The sequence below is a fragment of the Aquarana catesbeiana genome, linkage group LG08 (assembly GCF_042186555.1).
Source record: "Aquarana catesbeiana isolate 2022-GZ linkage group LG08, ASM4218655v1, whole genome shotgun sequence".
Taxonomy (NCBI): domain Eukaryota; kingdom Metazoa; phylum Chordata; class Amphibia; order Anura; family Ranidae; genus Aquarana; species Aquarana catesbeiana.
The window spans coordinates 117,585,681-117,599,229 of record NC_133331.1 but is presented as its reverse complement, the minus strand read 5'-3'; the positions used below and the strand labels follow the sequence as shown (position 1 = coordinate 117,599,229).

General features: G+C 39.8%; 1 protein-coding gene across 1 annotated transcript in view; it reads left to right on the top strand.

Moving 5' to 3' along the window:
• PCDH15 (protocadherin related 15) overlaps positions 1-13,549 on the top strand; it is a 2,079,434-nt gene that overhangs the window by 1,057,135 nt on the left and 1,008,750 nt on the right. Inside the window, exon 12 of the mRNA XM_073596339.1 lies at positions 9,000-9,206. Coding sequence (XP_073452440.1) covers positions 9,000-9,206 — 207 coding nt within the window. The remainder of the gene's footprint in view (positions 1-8,999; positions 9,207-13,549) is intronic.

The following is a 13,549-nucleotide window of genomic DNA, read 5'->3' as shown; positions in this document are numbered from 1 at the left end:
TCCTCCCTGACGCATTGCGTCACACCACACGTGACTTTATCAAAGGGTATAGGAGTCAGGTGTCAGCTAGCCGATATATATAGTAACAACCGCTATCAAAACGGCAGTGGATAATTAAACCAAATTAAAATACATGTGCCTAGTTAATCAATAAACGCTATCCTTAGACATGTAGCATAAAAATAATTTAAAAAATCAGACTCACGGATTCCAACACTACTCCGTCATGAATTATAAAACAAAAAACAATATCCTATCATATCCATAGGGAAACCTAATAAACAGGCTCCACCTAGTGTTGGATGGACATAAATGTTCTCTAACAGAGGATAAAAGGGGGAGGTTTCAAACGCCATCTAGTGTTCAAGAAGGACACTAAAAACTTCCCTACTAATATCTAGTAAGCATAAAAGCAAGATGAATAATTAAAAATGGGTACAATACTGGCGACAGGAACTACTCAAAGTAATAGACATAGGTCTCCGCTCAATGGAATTAGAAGAACAAATCTCCGACACCATCGAGACTTGTCTAGTAAAAAATAAAATGCCTATTATTGCACTTGCACTTTTTTTCTTAGAAGATTCTGGATATAGTTATTAAGTCGCACTTTATGCGGTTTTGGATTGTATTTTTGATTTTTTCATTTACACTTTATCAATTATTTATTAATTATTTTGGATATTTCAGTATGGAGTAGTAAGGAGTAGTTCATATATGTTTGTTAAATCTCTTGTGATGTTTATGTGGTCTTTTTTATGCACATTGCACTTTAGGATTTTATTCACTGCCTGATTGTATGCTAGCATTGTCAGTGTTTTTGTGCTAGTATTGCTGATCATTTATTCCGATATTTTGCTATCACTTACCCTTGGTTTACTGGCTACTTTATTGTAGGTGGGGTAGCGCACATATATTTTTGTTTATCATCCTATGAGTTATGTGGGTACACTTTCTTATGTAGGCGACTTCCCCTGCCATATTGGTGAGGTTGGTCTTTTGCGCATTAGTTATATCTTTTATTATTGATGTACCCCATACTCATTCACATAGGGTGGGGGCGCCGGGATCTGGGGGCCACCTTATTAAAGGGAGTTTCTGGATTCCGATAAGCCGCCCGCCCGCAGACACAACCAACGGCCAGGAACTGAGTCCGGCGGAGTTACAAAGGAAAGATTTGAAACGTGTTTCATTTCTAGGTCCGTCAGACTTTTGGGAAAAAAAAGTCAGCGGGAGCCTACACACGATCGGATTGTCCGGCGGACTGTGGTCCACTCGTGTGTACGCGGCATTAGCCTTTAAAACATTCATGCTCAGGATGCCATAAACTCCTAGACCCCCATTTGGTGTGTGGTTGCTGGTGACCACCTCCTCCAGTGGTCAAAGCATGGGACCAGGAGTGCCAGTTTACCTCCTTGGCCTCTCTTTGGTTCTCTGGTTTTTACCAAGGTATTTGCCTCAGACTTAACTCTGCTCTGTGCTTGGGAAATTCATGTTTTGGGTTACCTGAAGGTAGCTGCATTTAACAAATGGTAGTGACAACGTATTGTGTGTGTCCCTTGCTTTTCTCCAAAAACAATTTTTACCGTTAAGTCAAAACTCTAATTTTATTTATGTATGTACACTATATTGTCAAAAGTATTGGGACACCTGCCTTTACACGCACATGTACTTTAATGGCATCCCAGTCTTAGTCCGTTGGGTTCAATATTGCATTGGCCCAACCTTTGCAGCTATAACAGCTTAAACTCTTCTGGGAAGGCTGTCCACAAAATTTAGAAGTGTGTCTATGGGAATGTTTGACCATTCTTCCAAAAGCACATTTCTGAGGTCAGGCACTGATGTTGAACGAGAAGGCCTGGCTCGCAGTCTCCGCTCAAATTCATCCCAAATGTTATCTCTCGGGTTGAGGTCAGGACTCTGTGTAGGCCAGTCAAGTTCCTCCACCCCAAATTCGCTCATCCATGTCTTTATGGACCTTGCTTTGTGCACTGGTCCAAATCATTTGGTGGAGGGGGGATTATGGAGTGGGGTTGTTTTTCAGGGGTTGGGCTTAGCCCCTTAGTTCCAGTGAAGGGAACTCTTAGGGTGCCAGCATACCAAGACATTTTGAACAATTTCATGCTCCCAGGGATGTCCCCTTCCTGTTCCAAAATGACTGCGCCCCAGTGCACAAAGCAAGGTCCATAAAGACATAGATGAGCGAGTTTGGGGTGGAGGAACTTGACTGACCTGCACAGGGTCCTGACCTCAACCCAATAGAACACCTTTGGGATGAATTAAAGCAGAGACTGCGAGGCGGGCCTTCTCGTCCAACATCAGTGACTGACCTCACAAATGCACTTCCGGGAAGAATGGTCAAACATTCCAATGAATACACTCCTTAACCTTGTGGACAGCCTTCCCAGATGAGTTGAAGCTGTTATAGCTGCAAAGGGTAAGCCAACTCAATATTGAACCCTACTGACTAAGACTGGGATTTCATTAGTTCATGTGCATGTAAAGGCAGACATCTCAGTGCTTTTGACAATATAGTGTGTCATTCATTACCATAGTCCTAGTTTGTTCTGGTTTGTTTTCCACTTTCCCTATGGTACATAGCATTTTATGGGTTTTTTTTAGATATAGTTTTTTATATACAGGAAGCACCTTAACCTTCCATAATGTGGATTCAATTTTTGCTTTCTGAATGTTTGATTAGAAAGAGGGCTAAACAGTAAAGTAGATGTCAGAGAGGCCATTTTTGTGTGGCAATGCTGCCTATGTTTAAATGATCCTGCCTTGGCTCATTTGATGTTGGAAATGCAATAAAGTTGGTTGCACTTAGCTTCAAACCTGAATGGCTGTGCGGACTGTCATTACCTCAACCGCCCCCTTGCCACCCCTGTTGAGGCCTCCGGAAACAATTAAAACAAGGCTATGGTTGTTGCAATATATGTAATAATATAATAATAATCTGTTAATAATAATGGAATGTGACTCTGTATTTTAACTGACAAATTAGGTTGCATTATCAGCCCTTGATGTCTGACAGAATTTAGGGTAAGAAAGTAAAAGGATGAGAGGAGGATTGTGAGAGAAGCTAAAAAGTATTTATATTAAGTAAGGAAAACTTTCAAGGTTACTCATACTTGCAGTCACTTCTCACCAGGAAAGTGCTGTGCAGAATCAATCATTTGTTTGGAGATTGCAAAATAGAACAGTGTTCATTTTTCCCTACGTGAGGACAGCAAAGGTGACAGCAAAATGCAATCTTCATTTACAATACATTTCCAAAGCACAGGTCATGCAAGATCATCATCACATTTCTACTTGCATCTATAGAGTATATCATAAACATCTTCCACAGTCCCAATAACAGGAGCCAAATCTCATTCAATATACTCAAGGAAAAATAATCATAAACTTTGTATCGAGTAGCCATCATGGCACAGGAGCAAAGCTAGTTCTTAAGATGCAAATTTACCATGCAGGAATGCCTGAAGCAATCTTTGGAATGTCTACAGTCTATACTACCTAGAATGGAATAACATTACACCTTGCAATAAAAATGGAAATGTGTGCCTGGAGAATGGATCATTTTTGAGTCAAACCAGTTGACTTTAAGTGCTGAGCTCAGTATCAAGCATCTTAAGAGTCTTGCATTGTGACCACATAAAATAACATTCACAATTAACCATATATTAAGTGTAAAACTCTATGTTATGCGCATGCATGTGTAAATAATATCCCATTTCAATGTAAAAAAAACTGCAGAGTTGTTAGTGCCACTTATTGGTTTATGGCTGTGTGTAAGTCTGCATATACATTTTTAAAGTGTATATAAAGCCAATTTTTGTGGGTCCAGACCCTTATCCAAGCACGCAACCTAGCAGGCCGCAGGAAAAGAGGTGGGCGGGAGCACCCCCCTCCTGAACCATACCAAGGCCAAGTGCCCTCAACATGGGGAGGGTGCTTTGAAGTAGCCCCCCAAAGAGTATCCCCATGTTGATGGGGACAAGGGCTTTATCCCCACAACCTTTGCCTGGTGGTTGTGTGGGTATGTAGGCGGGGGGGATTATCAGAATCTGGAAGCCCCCTTTAACAAGGGGACACCCAGATCCTTGCCATTTCACAAAAAAATGTAAATCCATCTCACGCTGCCGACGAGCCAAAAAAATAAAAAAAAGCTGCAACAGCTCCGCCTCCATGGGAGGCTCCTGCCTAGTGATGCTTCTCGATGACAGCTGTTATATAACTGAGGGTGGGAGCAATTGGTGATGTAAATGGGTGACTCCACCCCCCTCTGACGCCACATCCCTATGGTTTCCCCCGTGGTGTCAGAGGGGGCGGGGTCATCTGTTTACATAACTGACACCACACGACCCCAAACACTTTTTATGACAATAACTTGCATATTAACCTTTAAAATTAGCACTTTTGATTTCTCCCATAGACTTTTAAAGGGTGTTCTGCAGTTTTCAAATTTGCTGCGAACACCCCAAATTGTTCGCTATTTGGCGAACAGACAATGTTCGAGTTGAACTCATGTTCGACCCCAACATAAAGCCCATCCCTAGCAGCTGGTATCTGTACCTCTCCTCTCCTGCTATCCAGACCTTGGATCCAGGTGGAGGTTTGGATGTCCCAGACTGCAGGAAGTGTCCCACTGCTTGCTACCAATGTAACGAAATGTCCCCACACTCCGCTTGAGCGATTTCGTCATATACCGCTTCCTCCCAGTCTGAATATAGATATCAGATATTCCAACCGCTCACAAGCACAAAACAAGATGATACTTATTTAGTTTCTGCACATGGACTCTTTATTAGAACCAAATACAAGTCTTATATACAGTTAAAGAGGAGGTTCCTACCTCCTGCTCATATTACTCTAACAATACACCTGTAACCAGAAACCTAATTAACATAAGCTAATTAACTAATCCCTTAAACAGCCGATGTGACTCCGTGCCCTCCTGAGCATTGTTATGATTAATCAGGATTTCACTACAGGTCAGACTTGTTGTCACCGAGCTTCACACATTAGTATAAACACAGGACACCTTCTCACAATAGCAGGAGCTAATTACTGTTAACAATACAAACAGTGATCCCCCCCCCCAGCCTAGTAGGCAACAAACTATAGTAGGAGTAGACTGTCCGGGTCCTACCCATTTCTAGAGACCAATGTGATCAGCTCTCTCAACGAACATGTTAAGTTCAGAATAAAAAAAAAAAACAAGAATAGTCTTTACATATATCCTGGGAGATATTGTGGATAAATATTACTGTCCCAATAAGTAATCCAAGATATATTTTCTCAGTCACTATTTCTAATATGGCATATTCAGGGTTCCCAGAGTCTGTGTGTCTCGGGGGACATGGACCTGAATCTAAAGTAACACCACCTCAAGGGTCCCCAGGCATACAGCTCACAAAGAGCACTGTTCCCCCGAATGCCAGGGCTCATAATTGGCAAGAGGCCAGCATTCAGTCCCCTCCAGAAGCCTCTGTCCCGAGTGAGTCTGTCACACCACTCATCAATGTTCTTCTGGAAGAAGACAAAGCAAAATCCAACAATGCATCTGCTAGGTTATAATCACAGTGATAGGTTATAATCATTGCTTTCATCAAATTCAAATGTCTCTATTTCTAATACTGTTGTAATTCTTGAACATTCTTGAACAACAGACCTCCAAGTCCTACACTAAAAAAACAAAGCAACAATAAAGTGGTAACAAAACCAGAGTCTATAGAAAACTTCAAGACAGCACTACTGTATAAATATCTACATTCATAGAGCTTCCACTGAAGTTTAAATATCTAATAAAGGGTAACTCCACTTTTGTGGGAAAAAAATAGTCAAATAATAAAATATATACTGTATATAGCGTATATAATTGCAACACAAGTCATATCGTACTTGAATGTTATTAAAAATTACCTTTCCATTTCATGCGGCTCTGTAATTTTCTGTAAAATGCAATGCAATATGTCTACCTAGAGGCATTCTATACACAGACGGTGTACAGAATGCCCCCCAGAAATATAATTTCCTGTTTGTGTGATTGGCTCACTGATTTTCCAAGACCTCTGCACTAATATACAAATTTGATTTTTAGCATCCCCTGCCACAAAAGCATTTATGGCAAGATACTCCCAAAGGGAAATCACATCTAAAGGGATGCAGACCCTGCAATTGTCCTCATTAGAGCCCTGCAGGTGCAGCAGCTGATTGATGATTACAAAACCACAACTCTCATACAGATTCACTCTGAAAATAGCTATTCCTTCAGGATAACTAAAGTTAGGAATCTGCAACAGTGTGCTAAACTTCTTTCAATGTACATAGATCACCCAGAGGGGAATGTTTTTTTTTCTCAACAAAAATGGAATTATACTTGAAAAATGGACCTGGCTCTCATGCAGCTAACATTTAGCAAACATATTTTATTACAAAAAATTAAAAATAAAGAGAGAAAACACAGGTTTACCATGGTTTTCAACCTATTAAAACCCACATAACAACCTCAACATCACTTGGAAGTTTACAGCGGCAGGGCTGTGGGGACAAGCCCAAAGTAAATTTCAGCTAAAAGAAGAGGGACCAACACAAGAGATAAAACTAACTGTAGGTCTCTTGTGCTGTTTTTTCTGCTTTTATTTTAGCTACAATCGGGTTTTAAGATACCAATTTTAATTGTGTCTATTAGATAACAGATGCTTTAAATCATTTTTTAGTTTTGTGTAAAATGTAATTTATTATAGGGTGACAGTTTAAAAACCATGCTGGGCTTTCTGATAAGAAAGACCAGCACTTCATTTATGCAGACTGTGTTTATCCACTAGTTAAGACCTTGTTATTTTTTGCTAGCTGAGGGAAGGTAGATAATTCATCCCCTTGATTTCAAGTCTGTACTTAGCACAGCAATTGTAAGAAATAGATTTTAGAAGGCACAGAACTTGCATAGAGCTTTACTGGAAGTGTGCACTAAAAAAAGTTTGCTAAGAACAAAAGGAAAGAGTTTTTTTTAAGAAGAAGAGACACGTAAAGTCTTCTCTGTCACAATTCACTAGCATTTATTGTAAACTTTAGTTTTGATTTAACACCATCTCGGTTTTTTTCTCTCTCTTTTTTTTTTTTTTAATAATGGTTATTGAAGGTGTACATTACATCTTCTTGATTGTATTTTCATTAGATTGTTATCTAATTTATAAGGAACCTGAGAATTCCTTTGCTGCTATGGATTCTTATTCTTTGTATTAAAAAAATTAAATACATAACATACTAAATGTTTGGAACCAACATAATGTGGATTAGAAAATACCATACTGCATGCTCATATTTCCACTGACCTTCATTCATATATTATTGCTTTTAAACCACAGACTGAGGTACTTTGTTCAGTCAGAAAAAAAACAAGTGAATCCTTATTACAATATTGATACAGTCTATTTATTTAAAGGATATGTAAATATGTTTTGCACAGAGTGGCCCCGATCCTCCTCTTCTGGGGTTCCTAAGTGGCGCTTCTGGTTCCTCCTCTTCTCGAGTGCCCCGTTGGAAAGCCGATCTCCCTCAGGGCTCTCATGTGGGTGTGCTCCCGTGTCCATTGGCACAGACAGCAGGACTCAGCCTCGCCCCTCAGCTCCCATGTCACTGGATTTGATTGACAGCAGCTGGAGCCAATAGCTGCGCTGCTATCAATCTATCCAATCAGGACCCAAGACACTGGCTGGAGCTGGTGTGCTCTTCCCTGTCGCTGGAAAGACCAGGTTCAGGTAAATAAAAGGGGGGGCTCTGGGGGGGCTGCTGCATCACAGGAGGTTTTTCACTTTAAAGCATAGAATGCATTAAAGTGAAAAACCTTGAGGTTTACAACCCCTTTAAGGAGAAGATGTTTCTATTTATGTTTTTCTATAAGCTTTTTCTTTGACCTGTGTAATCATAAGTTTGTAAAAAGTTAATTTGATATCTTAGTACAGTCCTCATGACAAGATCTTCAAACGCCACTGTACCCACATTGTTTAGCAATGTAAATGATATTTATAAAGAACATTTGGATGGTGTAGGTAATGCAAAGTTGCATAAAGGCATACATTCAAAAACAATCAACCTTTGCCTTTTTTTAATCTATATACACAGATAGGCTGGTGATCGTACACAATGTATAGACTTGGGATTGTAAAGCAGGAGAACAGCTGGCAGATATATGATATCTCTGCAGAAAACCATAGGGAATCAACTTAAACCCTAAACTTTCAACATTTCTATTCAAAAATGAAGATTTTTTTAAGTCATCCTATTTTGCAAAACTGAGCTACCGTTTCTTAAGTTTAAGTTTACATATATTTTGTAAGATGTAAACTCTAACTGAATGACATTTTTGTTTGCAAAAGCACTCAGTATCATAAACAATTTCCTATTTTTTTAAGTAGACTTTTTTTTTCTTTTTTCATCATTTGTTGCATCTAAGTGATGGTGATTCCCAGAAACTCTTTTGCAGCTACTTCCCGTCTATGCCCATGCACTCCAATAATGACTGCATGGCATTTCTCAGGGTGGGTTACCTAAAAGTGACAGTGCTGGATTATAACTGCTCAACCTGTGCTGCTACAGCCACTTGTAATCTCAACATGTGATAGGGTGACAACATCGAAGCACAATTGGTAACCCGTACACAGTGTTGTCACCCTATTACAGGGAGTGCGTAAGCAAGCACCTTCAAAGCAGGATTGCCAGGTATTATTTTAATAAATATCTGCATACTTTAAAATAATGAAAATTACTTTTGAACTTACATTAATATATTAAAGCTTTTATGAGAAATTAGTGATATGGTTTACATATTTAAGTGCACATACAGTAACACAGTAACACAGAGGGATGTCCTTATTTATGTTTATTTGTACTGGAATAAAAGCTTTTTGTACCCTAAAATGTTTTTTGACCCCTTAAGTGTACAACCAGCTGCTATTTTTACAATAATATTTAATCTATGCAATATTTTTTTTCAGGCTGAGCAAGACAATGGTCATCCACTTCCAGCATTTGCAAACGTTCACATTGAAATTTTGGATGAGAACAATCAGGCTCCTTATTTTACTTTGGCTACATACCAAGGCTACATACTGGAGTCTTCTCCTGTTGGAACAACTATTTCTGACAATTCTAACTTAACTGCTCCGTTGAAATTGATGGCTTTGGATAATGATATTGAAGAGGTGAGTTTTCCTGTGTTAATATTCTATTCTGATTAGGGCTCAACTCAAAGCAAACACTACACGCACTTTCACAAAAAAAAATACTAGTTACATCTGTATGTTAAGAGTAGTTAATAATTCTATGTATCATGGAACATCTAGGAACATTGCACAGCACTTTAATGAATACCCCCTGGTGTGATCCACAATCGAGACCACTAATAAGTCTGGTGACGATAACTTGAGGGTTGAATCTGGACAAATAGACCCCAGTAGCATTTATTTTGTCTTTATGTCTAAATAATATATCAGTTATTTCACTGATAGATACTTTAGATTCCAAAGGTCTTGATGGTGTGTTAAATTCACAGTAACTTTTATGGTTTCTAACAAATATGGTTAGAAGTAGATCTATTCTCCCTGCTATTATCTCAATATTTTAAAAATATTATTATTATTATTATTCACGATTTATATTATGGTTTTAATAATAAGCAATTGTCAATTTAAATGTAGGTACTCTTTTCCTTAGATGATAAATATGAAATAATGTATTATTAGTGCTACATTTAATGACATTATAATGTGTGGCGAGCGTGTCACGTGTTTCAGATATGTTCTGTTTCGCATACAGTATGTGCTAAATTTGTAGTTGGCAGTCGTTTTATTTTCATCACTAACACCCATGTGTTGCATATTCTACCTAGTAGTGTAACCCAGGCTTCTGAAAAAGTAATAGAGCTTAGCTGACTTGGTTGCACTGCTGGCAATAACAGCTAAAGCAAAAGGTTTACACTTGGTCATTGCCTTAGGCATGATGAAAACAAACTGTTCTAATTTTCTGAACAAAAACAGTGATTTGTTAGCTTGTTTTTTTTACTTCAGCTTTTTAGAGGTCTTGTAACACATGTTCATGGGTTAAGGATGTTCGAAATGGATCTTTATAGGATAGCTATATGTTCTTTATATATGTTCTTTTTTTTTTTTATGCGGGCAGAACACTTGAAACATGTTTTTTGGGTAATTGACATGTTGCATTGCCTGAAAAGGCAGAGAAATCTTATCCATAGATATACTGTACTTTACATAGCCATAACAAAAAAATCCATGCAATGTGCTTGAATAAACAAGACAGGTAGTTTTATGTGTATGCATATTGTTATATTTTATTGCCTAATCTAGTTCCTCAGCTTTTCCACTAGTGTTTGAATATGACCAATATCCAGAAACTTTCTTATCCCTAATAACTTTCAAATTTGAACAAGTTTGGTCTAATGTGACACCACTGACCATAAATTGGTAGCACATTAAATAGATATAGCCATTACATTTTTACCGTCATTGTAAGTATACCATATTTTCTTTATTGTTGATTAAGGAACACAGAACAGCTTGAATTCTGAAATGGTCAGGCTGTATGCTGCTGCCTACAGGAGGCTTAGACAGTAAAAAGCTGTTAAAAGCCAGCCCTCATATAACCACATCTAACCATCATGACTCTTGTTTCTAGTGTTCTAGTTTTCTCAGCTTTGCTTAAAAAAAAAAAAAAAAAAAAGCTAGTTATTTTTTCGCTAGCTTTTTTATTCTCTTTTTTATTTAGTTTTTTTCTCAGTACTCAGTACACCATAGATATTTTTCTTTTCTGTGACTTGGTTATGTAGTTGGTAAAGTTGAATAAGGACATCCAGTTCAACTTGTGCGTCTGTGCGTGTCACTATCATTTTACATATCACTGTGCATTGTGAAACTAAAACACATCCTAAAATTTTTGATTGTTTCTATACCCCACTTGCACCACCAACTATGGAAGGGAGTTCTACATCCTTACTGCTTTAGTAGTAAAGAACCCCTTAAGCAGTTTAAGATTGAACAACTTCTCATTTAACTTCATTGTGTGGCTGTGTGTCTTCTATAGAGACCTATGATTAAACATTTACTCCCAATGCTGGGGTCACCATTTAAAGTTTTGTTTATACTGTCATATCCCCTCTCCAGGCAGAATACGTTTAATGTCTGTAGTCATCTTTCATAACTGAGGTCCCCCATCTCCCTTATTAGCTTTGTTGCCCTTCTCTGGACTCTGCAGTTCTACCACATCCTTCCTGAAGATTGGTGACCAGAACTGGATGACATACTCAAAATGTGGTAGAACCACAATTTTGAAAAGTGGAAGAATCAAAGTTTACTCTCCTGAACAATACCCTTTTTTAATGCATGCTAGTAGTCTGCTGTCCTTGCTTGCTACAGCTTTGCATTGCTGAATCTGGGATATAATAGGGTACCAAGGCCATTTTCCATCCTTGATTCTTCCAAAGGTTCACCCCCTAGTGAGTAACTTGCATATATACAGTGGGGACTGAAAGTATTCAGACCCCCTTACATTTTTCACTCTTTGTTTTATTGCAGCAATTTGCTAAAATCATTTAAGTTCATTTTTTTCCTCCTTAATGTACACACAGCACCCCATATTGACAGAAAAACACAGAATTGTTGACATTTTTGCAGATTTATTAAAAAAGAAAAACTGAAATATCACATGGTCCTAAGTATTCAGACCCTTTGCTGTGACACTCATATATTTAACTCAGGTGCTGTCCATTTCTTCTGATCATCCTTGAGATGGTTCTACACTAGGGATGAGCCGAACACCCCCCTGTTCGGTTCGCAACAGGCAAAAAATATTTGTTGGAACACGCGAACACCGTTAAAGTCTATGGGACACGAACATGAATAATCAAAAGTGCTAATTTTAAAGGCTTATATGCAAGTTATTGTCATAAAAAGTGTTTGGGGACCTGGGTCCTGCCCCAGGGGACATGGATCAATGCAAAAAGTTTTAAAAATGGCCGTTTTTTTGGGAACAGTGATTTTAATAATGCTTAAAGTGAAACAATAAAAGTGTAATATCCCTTTAAATTTCGTACCTGGGGGTGTCTATAGTATGCCTGTAAAGGGGCGCATGTTTCCCGTTTTTAGAACAGTCTGACAGCAAAATTATATTTCAAAGGAAAAAAGTCATTTAAAACTACTTGCGGCTATTAATGAATTGCCGGTCCGACAATACACATAAAAGTTGATTGATAAAAACGGCATGGGAATTCCCCACAAGGAAACCCCGAACCAAAATGTAAAAAAAAATGATGTGGGGGTCCCCCTAAATTCCATACCAGGCCCTTCAGGTCTGGTATGGATATTAAGGGGGACCCCATGCCAAAATTAAAAAAAAAAAATGGTGTGGGGTCCCCCTAAAAATCCATACCAGACCCTTACCCGAGCACGCAACCTGGCAGGCCGCAGGAAAAGTGGGGGGGACGAGAGAGCGCCCCCCCTCCTGAACCATACCAGGTCACATGCCCTCAACATTGGGAGGGTGCTTTGGGGTAGCCCCCCAAAACACCTTGTCCCCATGTTGATGAGGACAAGGGCCTCATCCCCACAACCCTTGGCTGGTGGTTGTGGGGGTCTGCGGGCGGGGGGTTTATCGGAATCTGGAAGCCCCCTTTAACAAGGGGACCCCAGATCCCAGCCCCCCGCCCTGTGTGAAATGGTAAGGGGGTACAAAAGTACCCCTACCATTTCACAAAAAAACTGTCAAAAATGTTAAAAATTACAAGAGACAGTTTTTTGACAATTCCTTTATTTAAATGCTTCTTTTTTCTTCTATCTTCTTTCTTCTATCTTCCTTCAGTTTCTTCCTCCATCTTCTTCTTCTGTTTCTTCTGGTTCTCCTGGTCCTTCCCTGGTTTTCTCATCCGGCATCTTCCTCCGCGGCATCGGCGTCTTCTTCCCTTCTTCTCAGTCCACTCCGCATCCATGATGGCATGGAGGGAGGCTCCCGCTGTGTGATGCTTCTTCTCTTCTGACGGTTCTTAAATAACGGGGGAGCAACCCAGTGACCCCACCCCCCTCTGACGCACGGGGACTTGACGGGACTTCCCTGTGGCATTCCCCATGATGTCAGAGGGGGCGAGGTCACCTGTTGCCTAACCCCGCCCCTTCTGATGTCACAGGGAAGTCCCCGTCAAGTCCCCGTGCTTTAGAGGGGGGCGGGGTCACCGGGTGGCTCCGCCCCCCATTATTTAAGAACCGTCAGAAGAGGAGAAGCAGCACACAGCGGGAGCCTCCCTCCATGCCATCATGGATGTGGAGCGGCCCGAAAAGAAGATGAAGAGAGAAGCGTCACACAGCGAGAGCCTCCCTCCATGCCATCATGGATGCGGAGCGGCACGAGGAGAAGAAGGGAAGAAGACGCCGACGCCGCGGAGGAAGATGCCGGACGAGAACACCGGAGGAAGAACCAGAAGAGGAAGAAGATGGATGAAGAAACCGAAGGAAGATAGAAGAAAAAAGATAGAAGAAAAAAG